Source organism: Cyclopterus lumpus, chromosome 21 (genome assembly GCF_009769545.1).
Source record: "Cyclopterus lumpus isolate fCycLum1 chromosome 21, fCycLum1.pri, whole genome shotgun sequence".
NCBI classification, from domain to species: Eukaryota; Metazoa; Chordata; class Actinopteri; order Perciformes; family Cyclopteridae; genus Cyclopterus; species Cyclopterus lumpus.
In genome coordinates, this window is record NC_046986.1 from 12,602,279 (window position 1) to 12,621,176 (window position 18,898).

The 18,898-nt window shown below is 41.4% G+C and overlaps 3 protein-coding genes across 5 annotated transcripts in view; 2 read left to right on the forward strand and 1 right to left on the reverse strand.

The window, feature by feature from the left end:
- igf2bp2a (insulin-like growth factor 2 mRNA binding protein 2a) overlaps nucleotides 1-3,712 on the forward strand; it is a 44,279-nt gene extending 40,567 nt beyond the window's left edge. For both annotated transcript variants that reach the window (XM_034562402.1, XM_034562403.1), the window contains exons 15-16: nucleotides 284-397; nucleotides 1,013-3,712. In XM_034562402.1, coding sequence (XP_034418293.1) covers nucleotides 284-397; nucleotides 1,013-1,111 — 213 coding nt within the window. In that variant the 3' untranslated portion in view covers nucleotides 1,112-3,712. The remainder of the gene's footprint in view (nucleotides 1-283; nucleotides 398-1,012) is intronic.
- Nucleotides 3,713-5,708: 1,996 nt separating this feature from the next.
- Nucleotides 5,709-9,476, reverse strand: tmem41aa (transmembrane protein 41aa). The gene is made up of 5 exons (XM_034562404.1): nucleotides 9,196-9,476; nucleotides 8,596-8,746; nucleotides 7,804-7,965; nucleotides 7,339-7,477; nucleotides 5,709-6,925 (listed from the first exon to the last, which is right to left on the reverse strand). Exons 1-5 carry the CDS (start codon nucleotides 9,369-9,371, stop codon nucleotides 6,705-6,707), a joined length of 849 nt encoding a protein of 282 aa, XP_034418295.1. The 5' UTR covers nucleotides 9,372-9,476; the 3' UTR covers nucleotides 5,709-6,704.
- Nucleotides 9,477-9,519: 43 nt separating this feature from the next.
- ehhadh (enoyl-CoA, hydratase/3-hydroxyacyl CoA dehydrogenase) lies at nucleotides 9,520-18,774 on the forward strand. Of its 2 annotated transcripts, XM_034562322.1 has the most exons (8): nucleotides 9,520-9,542; nucleotides 9,697-9,806; nucleotides 11,699-11,802; nucleotides 12,740-12,909; nucleotides 13,230-13,341; nucleotides 13,876-13,980; nucleotides 16,214-16,555; nucleotides 16,988-18,774. In XM_034562322.1, the coding sequence occupies exons 2-8, from the start codon at nucleotides 9,697-9,699 to the stop codon at nucleotides 18,238-18,240; spliced, it is 2,196 nt and encodes a 731-aa protein (XP_034418213.1). In that variant the 5' UTR covers nucleotides 9,520-9,542; the 3' UTR covers nucleotides 18,241-18,774. The 2 variants fall into 2 exon arrangements, with proteins under 2 accessions (XP_034418213.1, XP_034418214.1); XM_034562323.1 differs by lacking the exons at nucleotides 9,520-9,542; nucleotides 9,697-9,806 and adding an exon at nucleotides 10,747-11,053.
- Nucleotides 18,775-18,898: the final 124 nt, after the last annotated feature.

Consider the following 18,898-nt stretch of genomic DNA (forward strand, 5'->3'; position numbering starts at 1 on the left):
TTAACATAAGCATCAAATAGCACCTGATTTGCTTGATTTTCTTAAAGGGTGTTTCAGTTTACTTCAGTGAGTAATGTGTGTAAGTGAGGCTAGAAGTGAAATTCAAAGCAAGATAACATAAAATAATCCTTTAATAATCCTGCTGTCGGGAAATGTACGGGATTACAGCAGCATAGACAACAAGACATGGTAAAAAAGAAACAAGATGCAAATAAGTATTATAAATAAGCAATAAAAGAATTTTTTTTTAAAAAGGTCACTGGAGTGTGTTTTTCTCTCTCAGGTAAACGAGCTGCAGAACCTTACGAGTGCTGAGGTCATCGTACCTCGGGACCAAACTCCAGACGAGAACGACGAGGTCTTTGTGAAAATCAGCGGTCATTTCTTTGCCAGCCAGGTACGTACCACAAGGTTTAAGAAGGCCCTGTAATCTGACACAGGTGTTGTTAGTCAATTGGACTGATTAATTAGCTAATGTCAATCACCTGTTACAAAAGAATGGCTGCTGTTATGTATCATGTAGGTGGCTCTTGCAGAGAGACGGTCCCTTATAAAGTGCAAAAGGCATCATGTAATCTTCAATAAACAAAGGAAGCAATGAAGTCATGCATGTGCTGATTAAACGTATGGTAGTCAAAGAATGTGAGTTTAGCTTGAGTAGAAAAGTCTTGATAAATTAAAGTAAATGGGGGCCACATTTAACAACAGCAAAACTATATGAAAACATCTTATTACAAACTAGTATAACAATTATAATCCAAGTCTCATTTATCCAGTCGTACACTACAATACAATTAATTCAACATTACAACCTGCCTATTTTGATGCTTTGCAATTCATAGAAATGTGATCTGTATATCAACAGTATCTCAGGTTTAACTAACTCATAATTACATATAGGTAATAATTAAGTCAGTCTTTTTTTAATTTCTCTTTTTTTTTGGAACGTAGAATGTACACCTAGTCAGGTATCAATTAACGCCTCGTCCTGCATGTGGTGTCTCTCCAACAGACTGCACAGAGAAAGATCCGGGAGATCATTCTGCAGGTCAAACAGCAGGAACAGAAGCACCAGCAGGCCGGCACTGTGTCACCGCACCACTCCAAGTGACCAGCGGGGTGGCTCCAGCGGGCGCCAGCCAATGAATGTAGCCCTCCCAAACAGACAGAGAACTACCCAGACAAAGGCCGAGGCCAAGGGGGACATGCAGGGCAGACCAGCAGCACCGGGATCAAAACCAAAGAACTTCACTAGGGTGGGAAACAAGGGAGAGCCAAAGGCTGAGGGCATTGTGTGCACTGCCAGCCCTGTGAGAGCAGATAGAGTGGGAGAAACCATACTGATAGAATATAATAATAAAAGACCAAAAAAAAAAAGAAAAGGTAGAAATGGCAGAGAATTTGGCACCTGTTGTTCTTACAGTTAAACAGGAAATAGTATGTTGCCCTGCATAACGTTATCTCTTTAGTTGGACTAACATAGGCCTAACAAACTGATAAAAGCATCGGTATTAACATGAGCATATCCGAGGCATTATGATTATTATTTTGGGTTAGAATGAAAGCGAGTGACAATGGACACCTTCTCTCACACGAGTTTGAGATATTCAGATTGCAAAATTAAATATCCTTAGCAGTATTAACACAGCGTAGATAAGTATATTGATACACACTGAGAGTATGCACTGTTATTTTGTGATTTTGCAGTGCAACTTGGTGTAGTTTTTAATATTTGTACTTGTTCTAGAGATTGATTAGGCTGTGACAGCCACATAGAGCAGTTTCCCTGGTTTGATCACATTATAGGCCACTGAAATCAAAAAGAAAAAATCCCTCTATAAGTAAATATGGTGAATGGGTCTTTGTAACAAGCCTGTGTGTGCCAACGTAAAAGATAACGTCCCTTTGAAATGTCTCTCACCATTCATATCTGATGCTTTACTTCTTTTTTTGTTTACTTTCTTTTCTGCTAATTTTTGCTTCACTTTCTAATCACTCTCTCTTTCATTTGGCATGTTTTTTTTTTAATAGGATGAAAATATTTGTTGTCAAGAAACAATTTTTTTTTTTTTACCCCATAGCCTTTTGATAACATTGAACTGACTGCCACTTTCACTCAGAGGTGACATACAACAGAGGGATTTGTATCACTCTTCCATAATGTGCAGTAGATTACATCTACATTCATGCTTGTTGTCCTGATGAATCTCTGAAGGCATTCTCCTCAGTGATCAGGGCAGAAAGTCTTTAAAAGAAATGGTATGCAACTTTGCTTGTTAACAGGTGACCAGTCATTTTGAATGTGTACTCCCACCCACCCTGCCTTATAAGGATGTCTCGAGGGCCGACACAAAATATGAACTGAGGGCCCAGAGAGGAGACGTGGGCTTAAGGGGGGCTGGGATGGCAGTGTGCAGACTCGGGGTGTGTGGAGTGGCAGTGAGGAAACGGTTTTGGCTAGAGGATGGGTGGTGGGTGGGGTTGGGGAGGCCCCGGGAGGAACTGTACGACCTGTGGTACACACACGGCCGCAAACGTGACCGTGGCCGCGTTTGGCTTCAACCCTCTCTCGTCAGGGAGCTTTCTAAAACGGCGTGACAGCTGTGAATGTACCATGCGCAGCCTTTTTAGAAGCATCACCCCTGCCGTGTCCAGAGGCACAGATTGTCATTGTCCTCATCACTCTCGCTATTTTTTGTTAACTTTTCTTTTGTGTTTCTTCTCTTTTGGCGAGCTGGAGCTGGACACGCAGGTCTTGGTGTCCCTTTGTGCTTTACTTTGGAGACCATGGAAGCTTGTTGCCTTATTTTGTCACCTTTCAGACATCACCCATCAGCTTCATCTTCCAGACGCAAGGTTATTGCCAATACGCACAGCTTCCTCTGTGTGTGTGCGTGTGTGCATGTGTGTGCGTGTGTGTGTATATATATATAAAAAGAGAGAGTAATATTTATGAATCTATTTTTTTCCTATTTTGTGATGAGAGCTATTGATAAGAAACAAAAAGAAAACAAAGTCCTTTTCTTTTTTTCCTCAGTGGGACACTGCCATATTATTTTGAAGGGAAGTGTTTATTTTCTTGAAAACTAGACTATGAATAATAATATAAATAAAAACCTGAAAAAATAGAACAGTGAAGTGAACCACCGCATTAACTTTGGTCAGGATGTGAACAGTGCGCATGTCAGTATTGTGATCTACCTCAGGCTTCAGGGTACCTCAGTCCAATCTTTCATTTCCCCCTTTTCCACATTTTGTATGCCTTGTTAACTGATCATTTGAGCGTTTTTAAATTTTCTTTTTTAATGAAAAAAAAAAAGAACGAGACAAAAGATCTACAGTAGGCTAATCACTAAACTCTTCAGGTCCAGCCAACTAGTAAAGCTTTGTAAACCGTAGTCAACTCTGTTGGACTGTCTTTGCCTGGACACCCTACAACCTCTTAATGATACACGTCAAAAGGATTTCCAAGTAAATCTTTGCTAGAAAGGAATGAAGAGCAGGATGTAAGGGCTTGCCCGAAGTGGTTCTGAATGTGGATGTTGTGTACTGATTTCACCATCAAAGAAAAACAAAAAAAGATACAAATCAGTTGATAGAAACAGAGACTAACCAACTGTACCTCCATGTTTTTTTTTTAGACATTTAAAAAAAAAGAATAATAAAAAAAAAAAGAAGTGTGTTCACTTGTGAAAAATAAATATTTTTTTTTAACAACCCAATTCAATCTTACCAGCTCTTTTTGATAACAGCATACTCTGGGGTTGATTTGACTAAAACATGACGCTGCAGAAATACACTGACTCTTAGTCTTCTGTGTAGAATGTAGAACAACTCTCGTCGTTATTATGTCACTGTGTACGACAAGATAACTGTATATCTGTAAACATGTACAATAGAGTCCCACATAAATGCATAATTTTCTGTCTCTCTATAACACTTATCAGTCTGCACCTGTGTTGTGAGAGATGACGGGAGAATTTTAAGAGCGTCACAGCTTCCCTCAAAACTGACCTCTAAATGGTTTTTCAACCTACGGAGTAGATGTTTTGTTGTGCTGTACATTTCAGAATTACCTCTCAGAATCCAAGGCTGACTTTAGTTACTAAAACCAATGTAGGGCAACATAATTAAATAAATGAATGATATAGTGAAATTTAGTGTTTGTCTTTGAAGTCCTTTTACCTGTTGAGAGCTGATTTAAAAATTTTCAAGGGCAGACTTTTGTCATCAGATGAGTTGGACCCTTTTCGTCCCAGTGAACACAAACTAGCAGTGCTGAAATAAACACAAAAGGTTCATCAACCTCACACAATGCCTCCGCCACAGCCGGGCACAGTACCTCATGCTGATGACGATAGCTCCCCAGACCTGGTTCAAATACCTGGACCGTAGCCACGCGAATGCAATACGGTGCTTCTACTGGAATGCGTGACTCCTGTGGTGGTCTGGTTGACTGGAGTAGGGCATGTCGAGGAGAAAACGGCTTTTCACGGTAGCACTGGAAATTGTAGTTTGTCCCTCGTAGCTTGTTTGACTTGTCGGGAGTAACTCTTTAGAGCAGTTTTGAAGTCGAGGCGCTTTTCTTGCATCGCAGAGGACTCTTCAGACCTCTGTCGCTCCTGTGTTTTTGGCTCTTTACACAGCAAGTGCAGGTTTTCCTCCAGCTGGTTTGGTTTCACTGTGGTGCTGTCAGCACAGCGTCCTAGTTGGTGAGACATCTGCAGGCCGATCGCAATCTGAGGAAACTTGTCAAAATGATAGTAACCTTTTTTTTTTTTTTTTTCTCCTCTTCTTTCATTTTACTTCCAAGGATTGGTATTTCTAGGTTTTGTGGGGTGTTGCTAGACATTAATATTCAGTACCAGTAAATCACAAATACACGCATCACTGTACTGTGTTGTTAGTCCTATCACATGGTGGTTTGATAGTTTAGTTTTTTTTCTCCTGTTGATCTGGTTTTCTCGTCATTTACACTGATTTAATAATATAGTCCGGAGCAGGAGCTGCGATTCTTTGATTTAATATTCATTCCTTTTAGATCTCTACCAATAATACTAGCTGTTAAAATGTGGTTGGAACATTTCCTAGCTGGGAGTTTTAACAGATTAGCAATTCAGAATGGCAAAATAAATTAATCTGTAAAATGCAAAGAAGGAAGGTTGAAATAGTATCCAAGTCTGATTATATTGGTAAAAAGCTGATAAAATCTTGTTCTGCAACTGAACAGAAAAAGAGGGCATTCAACAGCCATCTAAAAGTCACAGCTTTAGGGAGGAATTGAGTAAAGTCTGGTTGGATGTATGCAGAACCACAGCAGTGTTTTTGTACTGTCTTGTTGTTAAATGGGAAAACACAAAGCATTGCATGAAACTGTTGTAGGTGATCTAGTACGTACACTTCACATAGCACTAGACTTTCAGTAGTGGTTTTACATGGATCCATTTCTTAACTGCATTTCACCATTTGGGAGATTCCTTTTGTTACAACCCCTCAAGTCCTACATTTCCCACGGGCCTGAAGGTCCCAAACACCTCAAGGTAATTGGTGGCTGTGTGCTGGACAGACATATGATCCATTTTTTAATCCATCTTGTGGATCCATGCCTTTCTGCTAACAGCCATACTGTTGTTTTGAGTTGTGAGTGAACTGTATTGCTGAGCAACCTGGATCTGAGGAATAAAGAATATTTGAAAAAAAAGAAAATGCAGTTTCTTCATGTTTACCATTTAATTCTTTCAAAGTTTTTTCACCTGTAAAATAAAAGATGGCACGTCTTTTGTGATCTGAGACGCTATAAATGGCATTACATAAAAAATAAATGGACATCTTTGAATTTACAGAAGGCTGACATAACATTTTACCCAACACAAAGACATAATTTACAGTACTGTACAAATGACACACAGGCTGTGAAAAGAGGCAGCAAAGAGAAGCGATATTAAAGCTTGATTCAACAGAGGCCTCGCACGGCCTGAACTAACTGCAAATTAATTTTCAGAAGAATCCTGCTCGTTAGATATCATGACATTTAGTCACAATGAAGTAATTCAATTGCTTACTTAAAAAGACTGAGGCCAAATTACACAATTTACAAAACTTTGCGTTCATAGTTTAAAAAGAATAAAAATGGTCCAACACTGAATTATAATTTGTGCTGAAATTGCTAAATGTGATTGTCAAACAAGAAAAATACAAACCTCCAGTTGTATAATTTCTTCAACATGTTCTGTTATGAATAACATTATTCACACAAATATTTCGATGTTGTCGTCCATGTTGGAGGTAGAAGTTTGAAACTATCACTGCACAACAGGCACTTAAAACGTTAGCCGTTTACACTGAAACAGTATAATAATAGAGCAAGAGCAAAGTCTTCTTCAAATTCTTCCCTTTCTCCACATAACTGTACATTCATACATATAATGTGCCCATAAAAGTTGTGGCAGAGAAACACAAACATTTGGTTATACAAAATACTTGGCTTCAAATTCCAATGCGCCAGTCTTATTTTCCCAAAAGCTCTCCTGCTCCATAAACGTAAAGCACTCCAGATAAAAGAAAACTTTACGTGTTTGTGTATGTGGGCCACGTTTTTCTGAACACCCAACACTTCAAATACATTCACCCTTGAGGGTAAAGGGCCTCAAGGCACCAGGCAACAAACTCATTCCCATGAAAAGAAAATGTTTTTTTAAAAAAAATCACTGGACCTTCTTATCCGTGATGAGCCCATTCTGCGGTTGGACGTCCAGTTTGAGACGCTTCTGACTGAGCCGACGGATAAGAGCGCCGGGCAGCAGAGCCATGCAGGCGATGGCCAGCAGCTGAAGTAGTCTCTCCCAGCAGAACAAGTCATCCAACGACGCCACTTCAGACAGCATGACGCCCGTCTGGACACAGATGAAGTTGTACGGCAGGAGGCCTACGAAAGCAGACAGCAGAACGAAACTGTTGTTAGACAAAGCTTTATATCAGAACTTGCAGTTGCAGAAATGCTCAATGAATACTTTAAATCTGAAAGGCACGTAATAAAAACATGTCTTACAATCTGCATTTGAAGCATTAATTGTCAACTGTTGCTATGAAATTTATTAACAAACATTTGAAACATGACATTTTTAAACTAATAATTTGAAAGAGGGCATGTAACCTAATATGAACAAGTATTAAAGTGGCCTTTAGGTGTTAGATTTTAGCTGAGTGTTTACATTATTTATCTGTAGAAAAATAGAAACTGGTCGGTGTGGTTTTACTTTAGTGTGTGAGCTTCATGACGTACAGTATGATGAATATGTCGTCACATTGTTTAATAGTCAGGTGATACTGAGTGCTTACCAATGAAGACTGAGCAGAAGAAGAAGGTGATGGGGATGTTGACAATCGGGGCAGACATGTTCAGAAACCAGTTGGGAGTCATGGGAAAGAATCTCAGGAAGAGCAGAAAGAAAAACAAACAATCCCGGTTCTCCTCAATCTGGGAGATAAAGATGAGACGAGAGGTTGTAAGATGATGTAAGAGTCTATGAAGGGACAGCAGATACATGTGATTTGTTGTGTTATGCCACACTACAATCTGACACTGTAATTATCAAAGAAAATGGTATATACACACATTTGTAAATACTTGTTATTGTAGAATCAGATTTATTATTGTCAATATCAACACTGCATACCTGCATATTTACTTACACGTAACAATTACATGTGTAAGTAGAGCTCTCAGGTCAGGAACATATAACTTAATATTGTGGTTAACACAACATATCCTAAAAGGGATTTTAGAAGGATAATTGCATTTACCTTCCCTTGGAGCAAGGAGACTTTATCGGGGAAGAGGGTAGTGATGTAGCGCTTTCCGAAGGCCTTGGACAGGAGGTAGCACATGGTGGAGCCCACAGTGGTGAGCACAGAGACTAGCAGCAGTCCTTGATATGGTCCAAATATAGCTCCTGCTAAAATGTTCTGCACAATGACATGTGGATAGGGCCTGAGTTACTAGACATTCTCAATATGCATGTGTAATGATCAGCTCTGACACACACAGCTACTGTATTTCTTCCTGTGAAGGGAGAGAAATACTAACAGTGTTTTTTTTTTTAAGTGTAAGAAGTTGAGTTTCACGTTAACCAGCAGTGTGGTTGAGTTCTCCTTACTGTGCTGCACAGGAGGATTTAACTAATGCAAGTGGGGAAGAAAAGCGGTCACAAAAAGCCTCAGATTGCAGACACAAAAAGGAAGTCTGGCATCTCTTTGTTGTTTGAGCTAGCAGGATATTTTTATCTTCAGAGGAGAGACCCAGCCTTTTCATTTTTCCTTAAAATGGGCCTTCTATGCAAGCCTACTCTCTTTTAAACCTACCAGACATGGCATTTTTATGGCTAATTTTAAACCATGCGTCATATTTTCTGTCAACATGTAAAAAATAATAATACTATGACTAATTTGCATCCATGAAGATCAAATAAATTGCTTTAATCATATTTTATCTAACATAAGAAAGGTCAACGTCAACTGTTTTTGCCTTGTTCAGATTGTCTGCCTTATTAAACCAGCATCAGAGAGCATTTTAAACTGTTTGTATTTAGACCTTACCAGGAATGAGGATCCAGGAATGGCAAAGGACTGCTTGTAGAGATATGCACTGCAGAAGAGTAGCAGAACATATCCAGTGTGCTCGGTCTTGTAAAACTGCAGCAGCTCAGACAGTTCCCTCAGCTCCTCCAAGTCGGAGGGGAACTTCAACCTGCAGGAACAAGTTAGGCACATCATCCCCTTTTCTTCATTGACAGACAGGGTTGGGAAATATGCACACAAGCTATAATAGGAATCAACAGGTATTCAATGAATATCTCTTAACAAATACAAGGTTGTGTATCAAATAGTGATCATTTTAAAAACAGGTACACTAAGTTTTAAACTATTTCACACATATTGATTTAGATCCCATTGTTTACTGGCGATAAGACGAGTAGTTGATTAATCAATAGACAATAAATGGTCCGTAAGAGCCATTTTGTAATGATCTAGTTATCCGAGAGTGTGTGAAGGAGCTACCGGAAGAGACGGGAGCATGCGTACATTAGCTAACATAGCTAGTGAAAGTGTAAACCTCTTTTAATGAGAATAAAATAACTAATAACCTAGAGATGTACACTATCTTCTCTGGCTGAAAGCTACTAACGCGTCACTCGCCCGCTGGGTTCTCCGGAGCTGTCAGCGCGCTGCTGCTCGGACTCCGCCGTCTCCACATGTTTGCTCTCGGCAGAGTGAGGATGTCGCCGCGGGGCCGCAGGCAGGTACAACGACAACGAGTACAGGTACAAGCTGGCCGCAGCAACAACAGCGAGGAGTCCGACAAGTGAGCGCATGTTCCTCACTTTGTCAGCAGGAAACCCGAATTCGCTTCCTTGTTGACAGCGAGTCACAACCACTGCTTTTTCTTCTTCTTCTTCTTCTTTTTTTACGGCAACTGGCATCCCTGGTGTTGCGTCACTGCCCTCTTCTGGACGTAATAAGTGCCCAGCTCCTACGGTCTCCGGGTAACGGCTAATATTATAATATTTTAATTGAAATGTATTGTCCTATTGATCAATGATAACATACTAAATATAAAAAGGCAAGTTCACCGAATATTAGAAAAACAAGGGAATAATAAATAGACATAATTTAGTTTTCTGGTTAACTCCAGGCCAGATGGGGGCGGTAATGGTCCGAGTCGAATCCCATCAACGGCCAGTAGAAACCAGAAAAAGATACAACGAAGAAGACCGTGAGTCTCATGAAAGACCACAGGAAGAGCGCAGGTTTGTAAACACTTTATTAAAGACAATATAATATACAATACATATAGGGCACAAAAAGACACCCAATAAACAACACCAACAAATAAGCACAGGAGTACAGGCAAAAGTAACCAAGTGCAACAAAGCTCTTTTATTCAAAAGTCAACATCCTTGTACCAATGTCAGTCAAAGTCAATCAGTCCTGCGAAGTTTGACTATTTTATGGCATATAGCCATAGTTAACTCTTAAAAATGGAAAAGAACGTGTTGGAACCATTGCATTTAAATGTATTGATGTGCTACAAGATGTGTCAAACAACACAGACTTCTGATGATATAACTGTACAATGGCAGATTGAGTCTATACACGAGTTGTATGTTGCATCACAATATGTATCTGTGTGTTAATTGCTAAAAGTGTAGGACATTTTATATGGTATTCAAACAGTGGAATTACCATTATTCACGTGATGCCATGGGGCCCACACATACTTTCCCTCATCGACTTACATTGGGAACACTTTTAAGGTAAAATCAACTTCCCAGTACGAACACTTAAATGGTACTTATTTAAATCACAAGGTCCTAAAAGTTGTTCAATGTTATTCTCCTTCCTCCGTTTATGTGGAATAAGTCCGAGGGCGAGGCTGGGCCCCTGGACCCGCGGCTGGGAGGAATTAGGCTTAAGGGGAACGTTAGTGCGCGTTAGTCTTAAAGGGAACACTCGTGCGCGTTAGGTTTAAGGGGAACGCTAGTGCGCGTAAGTCTTAAGGGGAACGCTAGTGCGCGTAAGTCTTAAAGGGAACACTCGTGCGCGTTAGGCTTAAGGGGAACGCTAGTGCGCGTAAGTCTTAAGGGTAACGCTCGTGCGCGTAAGTCTTAAGGGGAACGCTCGTGCGCGTTAGGCTTAAGGGGAACCCTAGTGCGCTTGCTCTCTGGGTCCAGTGATCCGGGTATTTTCAAATGACTAATTACATTCACGGAAGTCCAACTTGTTTTGCATTAGGCGGCATTGAGCAACTTAATGTACGTGGCGCCGCCTCTGACGCTGTAAATAGTTCTGATGATGCGTCTCGTGGGCTAAACGTTTGTCAAAGTTAATGCAGCCTTGTCATCGGGGGTGGAGTTACAAAGTTCAGTCTCTGCACACCTAAAAGAAGTGCGATAGCTTGTAGTATTTGGTCGACAGGATCGATGGCTCAATATACTCGTGTTTCGGGGATTGTTGGCTTAATTACTCTCCAGAATCCGCCTGTCAACGCACTCAGGTGAGCTGAAGTCAACAACAAGGCTGCAGAGCCAGTTACACAAGATATTTATTTTGTTTTTATCGTGTTCGAAGAAAATGTGCCGCAAATCCATATGTTGGGTGTTAGAGATGCAATAACATTTCCAGACTTGCGCAACATTTGCACATATAACTGTCTGTGAAAGACAATAACTTAATTTGTCAAGACGAGAAAAAGATCAATATTGTGTCAGAGGGTGGCGTCAGAGGAAAGACCTTTCTTAAATAAATGGTGGAATGTAACTACATTTTGTGAAGCTCTGTATTCAATATTTGTCATAATGATAATGAGTACTTTAACCTTTAATACTTTAAGTATACTTTGCAGAGAATGTGTACTATGATATACGAGCAAAGTCTGATTTCCTGGTCAATGATCTACTGCAGCAGTTTAGGGTTTAAAGTTGTCCAAGGGCACCTAAGTTGTGTTTCCTCAGACAAATGTAAGGAAACATATTCCATATCAAATGTGTGCCATCTTCTAGATAATGCACATTATTAATAGGAGGAAAGGCTGTAGCAGAAAGCTCTGTCTTAAGCCGAGCTAAAAACAATTTAAAGGGTAACAAACAAAAAGGTACACTTCAGTATCATGTCAAAATGTGCCTCTTTTTTTTGCATACAGTGCAGCGGTGAGGCAGGGCATTGTTGACAAGGTGGAGACCGCACTCAGTGACCCAAAGGTGAAGTCTGTGGTCATCTGTGGCCAGAATGGAATCTTCTGTGGAGGTATGTGTTGTCTTTCTTTTCTATTTCCTGTAACTTCACAACTCTAATTCATGCTTATTGATACTGCCAGATGTCAGTGTGCTCTTATAGATTAAGAGAGAGAGTTTTTGAACATCTTTTCAAATGACAAAACTCCATGACATTTTGTTGTTTGGATGACTGTCATTGGTCTCAGACCACATACTTGATATCTTCCCTTCACTGATTTGTATCATCTACAATAAGCAAGCTAACAAGAGCTGTTGAATATATAATCAAATTGTTTTCTCAAGAAATACAAAAAAAGTATGCTATTGCAGGTAAAACCTTGAATTAGATTGAACTTTAATATCAGCTTCTATTACATTTGAAACACATTATTATTTTGGGAGCTTAAAATATGTTACGGCTGTGTTTTTCTTTACTACTTTTAATTGCTGTATAACAGATGTCACTAATTAAGCTAATGCAAATGCTTGAGGGCTTTTGTTTGGACTACAACTACCGATTTGTGAGGTGATTTATGGGATACGCTTCAGCCTGGATGCAACCATGGAGGGGAGAAACAAGAGAGGATATTACTATTGTTTCACATACACAGGATTTAATCAAAAACATGCAAGCACAGCATTCACAAACACCTTCACGGGTGCTGTTTAGAGCAAGAACCATATGACAAATATCACTAGATGTAAATAATCAGTTAAAAAAAAAACTTTAAAAAAACTACAACAGTTTGTGTTCATTAAATAAAAAGTGCACCTGTGTGTTATTTACCAAACTCGATAAACATGAACTAATGAAGACATTTTCGATGCGCCTCCTGATGATTCCCTCAAAGACGACATGCAGAAGCAAACATCTCTGTGGAATCAGATGCACTTCTTATTGCAATACTTTGTTTACATCATAACGTTTGAACCCCTGGTAACGACATTAATTAAATTGTGTCCAACAGGGGCGGACATCAAGGAGTTTGGGCCAAAAATGTCCGGACCTCCACTGATACCGATGATACACGCCATCGAGGCTGCGAACAAGCCGGTGGTGGCAGCCATAGAGGGGAGCGCTTTAGGCGGAGGCCTTGAGCTGGCACTTGGCTGTCATTATCGAATCGCGCACTCTAAAGTTAGTCCATGCTTCATATCTCTGTCTGTCTTTTCAGGTCAATATCGAGTTGCATCAGAACTGACAGTGTTGTCTTTCACTTTACTGAGTGACTTGTAATTGAATTGTTATGTTTCCAGTGTGTAGAAATAAGATCAGTTCAAAACACACCCCTGCTTAAGCATGACATCTTTTTTAGATGGTTTATTATTGTGACGTAAAAAAAAATAATTTCCATGTAATAACCAATGTAATGTACTTACTAAAGCTGTCTCTATGAATGTCATACAAAGCCCACACTGATCAGCACCTCCTATTCATCAAATGTTGTGTCCTTTCAGGCCAGACTGGGTCTTCCAGAGGTGACTCTGGGTCTGCTGCCAGCTGCAGGAGGATCCCAACGGCTGCCAAGGCTCATCGGGGTCCCAGCTGCCTTAGACCTCATCACCACAGGTAGAACAAACAGGTTCACCTTGCTGTTATAGAAGTTTAGACCATCTTTAAAGTACCAAACCAGGTACAAGGAAGTATCAATAAATATAAAGAAGGCATCATATAACTTGGTCTGTTTCTTCAAGGGTTCTGTTTGTGCACCCACATTTTTGTTGTATTTTAGTCGTGCTTGGTGCAGATGACACTGCAATTTATAGTTCAGAAAATCAATTATTGACATTAACTGCTCTGTTGGTTGCAGATGAGAGTACACCAGAGTTCAGCTGCTAATATGTAGAGATTGATAGTTTACTCTGATGACCAGCAGAGGTCAGCATGTGTTTAGTTTTACACCGCTCCACTGCTAGGTTCTGAAATGTTCTTAACAAATTATTTCAGATTTCTTCATCATTTTTAAGACTATTTTTGTGTTATCGTTTGATAAATGTCAGGCTAACAGGGGATTTGACAGTGCCTGGATGGCTTGTTATTACTTATCTAATCATTTGAAATGTCACCCTGATAGACCTTTGATGCCCTTCCTATCTCCCACAGGCCGTCATGTGACGGCTGCTGAGGCGCTGCAACTCGGCATCGTGGATCAGGTTACCGATAACAACACCGTTGACGCAGCTGTGAAGTTTGCCCTGAGTGTTGCAGGTGAGACGCAGGAAACAAATCGCACAAGGTATAAAATCCACTCCCTCTTCACGGGTTTAAAAATGTACTTGTGAAAAGGAAGAACAAATCTTCCCAGTGCAGTTATTTGGGGTAAGGCCGACATCAAGAAGTGTCAACGTGAGGATTTGTGGAAGTCAAAGGAATCATTACAAAGAAAATGTCTTTGTGCACGAGAATCTGACTCATTTACCCACTGAATGGATCTCTAAAGTGTGCCACATCTCTACAGTTTACCAGGAAACTGTGTAAAGGCTAACTCATTCAGATGTGCTACATGCTACGTCATAACACTGACAGATAACACTATTGGGCTCAACTGAAATGCAACCTTATTTTTTTATTACACTTTTTTATTTATCTTTTAGTTTCCTATTTAACCTACAGATATGAGAGTGCTTTTGACCATCTCATCCAACCCGTGGCAAGAAAATGAATACGCGTATTGCCCAAAATGTCAACTATTCCAGTAAGTGGTATTGTGAACTAATACACATCCCACCCACTCTGGTGTGATATGTTTACATGGTCAGATTAGGAGAGTAGTAGTAACTTGCTTACTCTTGTTTTAGCAGAGCCGTGGTTGTACAGACATGCATGACATGAACATGAGAGGATGTTTTTATACTATATTATATATAGTTAGCTTACTTGACAATGACGGCTCATTCCTAAGACATTTAAGTTATAATAAGACCTGTGAGCTTGTGCCTAATAGCAAATGATCGTACTACGTCTGTGCAAAATGTCAACAGTGAGCCTCCAGGATTGCCATTTCACAATCAAATGCTTTTTTCCCCCTACTCAACACTGCCAAGATGCCTTGAGTGGGTGAGCAAGTAAGTGTTTGTAACGCTGAGGCTTAGAGTGAGTTACACAGAGAAGCCAACAGTTTACACAATGGGAGATTTGAGGAGATGGGACTGAAATATGTCGAGACTTTACGGATACTCCGATACTGATTAGCAGGCGTGTTGAATTGGGAAGCGAAATGTGTCTGAATACACAAAATAAATGTGTGAAAGTTAGTGTCATTGAGATGCACGGCTGGTGAGTCAGCCAGCGCAGAATCATTTAGTCTGTCACATCGATACATGCAAACATAAAACACTACACAGTAGTAAAGCTGGCACATTGGTGTATGTAGGCAACAAGCATTTGGACGCATGCACGTGCAGGCTGATGCATGCACGCACCCCACACATTGACAGATTCAAGTCTCTGCTGATGACGAGATTAACGTTTATGCCCCAGTAGTTGCAACATCTGCCCGCTACATCTGTCAGGACGACCAGGCTTTCCACCCGCTGCACAACAAATCCATCGACACGGCTCAACCATTTACAGATTAACCGCTGCAATAATGCCCTCCTGAAGTATGTTGGTATCACATTGCTCTGCCACACAGCATCTTATTGACTTTTCGCAAATTAACTTTTAACTGACCATTCATTCTTCTTTCGGATATATTGATACTGACTTCTTTTGGCTAAATGATAAGTAATTGGACTAAGTAGAGACAACCGATCAGATGTGGCTGCTGTCCCCTTTAAGCTTTGCCATGGTGACCCAGATACTGGCCTAGACCCTCAGCTGAGTGTAATTCAGTGGAGCTGTGAAGGATTCTGACTACTGTCTCATGTAATCATGTCAGAGGAGACGGAAATGGTTATTAAGATGCGTTTAACAAGGTTTTAGCAGAGTGGCCTTCTTCATTCTCATTGTTTGCTGGCTTGAATCCCAGCAAGCAGGACGTTTGTGTTTGTTTTTAGGCTCTGATATTAATTCCCCTAATGTAGGTTCACTTAGAAAATTGCTCCAGTACTGTACCGATGCTCACAAATATCCAATACCCCGCCACCCCCCTCCCCCATTTGGTCTCAGAGTTAAAAATGGACCCGGAACCAAATTGTTTTTTAAGTTTCAGATCGGTGTTATTCAAAGTGAACTGTAACGGTGTAACTGTAGTTCCTCCAATTATGCTGGAAATGGTCTTTTGAATGATTTTGCTCTTATAAGCTACTGTGTATTTTGTGATTGAGTGACCCATTATACCCAGAGTGCTGGCTGACAAATTGGAAAAAAGCTATTTACTACTGGTAAACTAAGAAGCGCTTTTCAGTTTAGAAAATAAAATGATGCAGGTGAGCATGTAGAGAAAATGTTGTGATTTACTCCTTTTTGGAGTCACGTTTCTTCCACGTTTCTATTTCAGGTCAGTCACTGGATGCCCGTCGTATAAGCACTTATCCGTGTCCACAGCCGTCTCACTTGGATGCTCTGTTTGAGGAGGTCATGCAGAAGGTGCGTCAGAGTGCCCGTGGAGCTATGGCGCCAGTTGCATGTGTCCAGGCGGTGCGGGCGGCTGCCACCCTGCCGTACACTCAGGGCTTAGAGCGGGAGAAAGAGCTGATGGCCACTCTCTTCACTTCAGGCCAGGCCCGTGCCCTGCAGTACATATTCTTTGCTCAGAGAGCCGTTGGCAGGTGGAGGATGCCCAGTGGAGCCGGCTGGGACACAAGCAAGCACAGGCCTGTAAATAAAGCAGCTGTCATTGGTAAGAGCTTTGGACTTTTAATCTCTGTTTGTCCGAGCTTTCAAAAAGGACGAGCACATACACTCATCGAGCTATCTGTGTGGCTTTTCCAAATTCATGTTGCCTATGGAAACTAAGCCCTCGTTTATAGTTCAGCTGAGTGTAAATGGATGAACCCGCTCTTCCCTGCAGGGAGGATTGGCTGCATGACAATCTGGATATGTGAAGCTCTGCAGCTTGTGCATTAGTATTGCATGCTTTGGAAAAACTTTGTGCTCCCAGGCTAAAACTATTTACATTACAATAGCATAGCATTTTGCACTAAAGGTATAATTTCTGTAAGATAAACTTGTATATACTGTAATTTGCCTTGGTCAGACATGTCTGTTATATGTGCAACTGGTCATTCTGAGGTAATATTTCTGTCGTCGCCATGTGATTTTGTCTTCAAAGGTCTCGGCACCATGGGGCAAGGCATAACAGTGGCCCTGGCTCAGACAGGGTTGTCGGTGGTTGCCATTGAGACCCAGGAGAAGCAGTTGATGAAGGCAAAGCAGGCCGTATCTAGCACGTTGGAGCGAGGAGCTAAGAGACGTGGGGTGGCTCCTCCACTTGATAGGATCAGTTACAGCCAGAACATCCAGGCTGTAGCAGACGTCGACCTGGTCATCGAGGCTGTGTTTGAGGACATGGGCCTGAAGATGGAAGTATTCCAGCAGCTGTCTGCTGTATGTAAACCAGGAACTGTCCTGTGCACCAACACTTCTGCTCTAGACATGGACCAACTAGCTTCTGAAACTCCTAACCCGGAGCTAGTGGTCGGGATGCACTTCTTTTCCCCAGCCCATGTCATGAAGCTGCTGGAGGTGGTGTATGGACCCCGGTCCTCTCCTCAGGCCGTGGCCACTGCCATGCAATTGGGAAAGAAAATGGGCAAAGCCAGTGTGGTAGTTGGCAACTGCAGGGGCTTTGTGGGGAACCGCATGCTGATGCCATACAGCGAACAAGCTTTCTTCCTGTTGGAGGAGGGAGCTACACCTGAGTTGGTAGATCGAGCACTGGAGGAGTTTGGTTTTTCCATGGGTTTGTTCAGAATGTCCGACCTCGCTGGGCTCGACGTGGGCTGGAGAGTCAGGAAGAGTGCCGGGCTAGCGGAGCCTAGAGAGGCGTCCGGGCAATCGGCTAGAATCCGAAAAGGCTACAGGTACAGCCCCATTGCAGACCTGATCTGTGAGCAGGGACGGTTTGGCCAAAAAACAGGCAGTGGATGGTACCAGTATGATAAACCCGGCAGTCGGGTGGCCAGGTCGGACCCCTGGCTGCACAGCTTTCTGGAGCAGTACCGAGCCCGGCACGGCTTGGTGGCACGCAGCATAGACCACCAGGAGGTGCTGGAGCGCTGCCTCTATGCCATGATCAACGAGGGCTTCCGCATCCTGGAGGACGGAATAGCTGCAGGACCCGAAGACATCGATGTCATCTATGTGTTTGGCTACGGCTGGCCTCGGCACCGCGGAGGTCCCATGTTCTACGCCAGCATGGTGGGGCTGGCAAAGGTCCTGGAGAGGCTGGAGCACTACCACCAGGCTCACCCTGATGTGCCCTACCTGCAGCCCTGCAGCCTCCTCAAGAGGCTGGTGGCCAGTGGCAGCCCACCTGTCCACAGGTGGAGGGAAGTCATCAAGAAACTCCATAGCCAGCTTTAAATCTCTTTATTCACTTTAATAATAGGGGTCTTATACTGTGATGAGTGGTTAATGAACTGCACTTGTATTGTGTTTTATAATAATTCAGATATCTTTCTTGTATATGATGTGATTATGGATGCAATTGTCGCATCTGCCTTATCTGTTTAATTTTGTATCCTCCTGTATGTAAATAGTTGGTCCAAATAATGACACACCTTACAATAATTAATATACTTCAACATAAGCTTTACAACAATTAGATGTGTTGCATTATATTGGAATGAATTAGATTGTACAGATGTATCTAATAATCTGGAAATGCAGAGTGATTTAAAAAAACTACTGAAAGACAATGATGTAAATATATTTTCTAACTCTGAAATGACTGATCTGTTTAAAGATCCCTAAATGCGCTGAAATGTAGTCGCCATGACATTTCTCGATTAGGCTTGATTGGTTATTAATTAATCATGTTTAATAAATGTTGGTACAATATGTAATAATAATCTCAATCTACCTTGTGTGCCTCAATAAACACCTGTTATGGCCTCATGTATGTGTTGTGATTTAAACTGTCCTAATTGTGTAAATCTGGTACACATAAATTGGCTGGTTATTCAGGCACGTGTTTTTTCTTCTGTAATTTAAACTTTATCTTCATGTGGTGTGTGTCTCA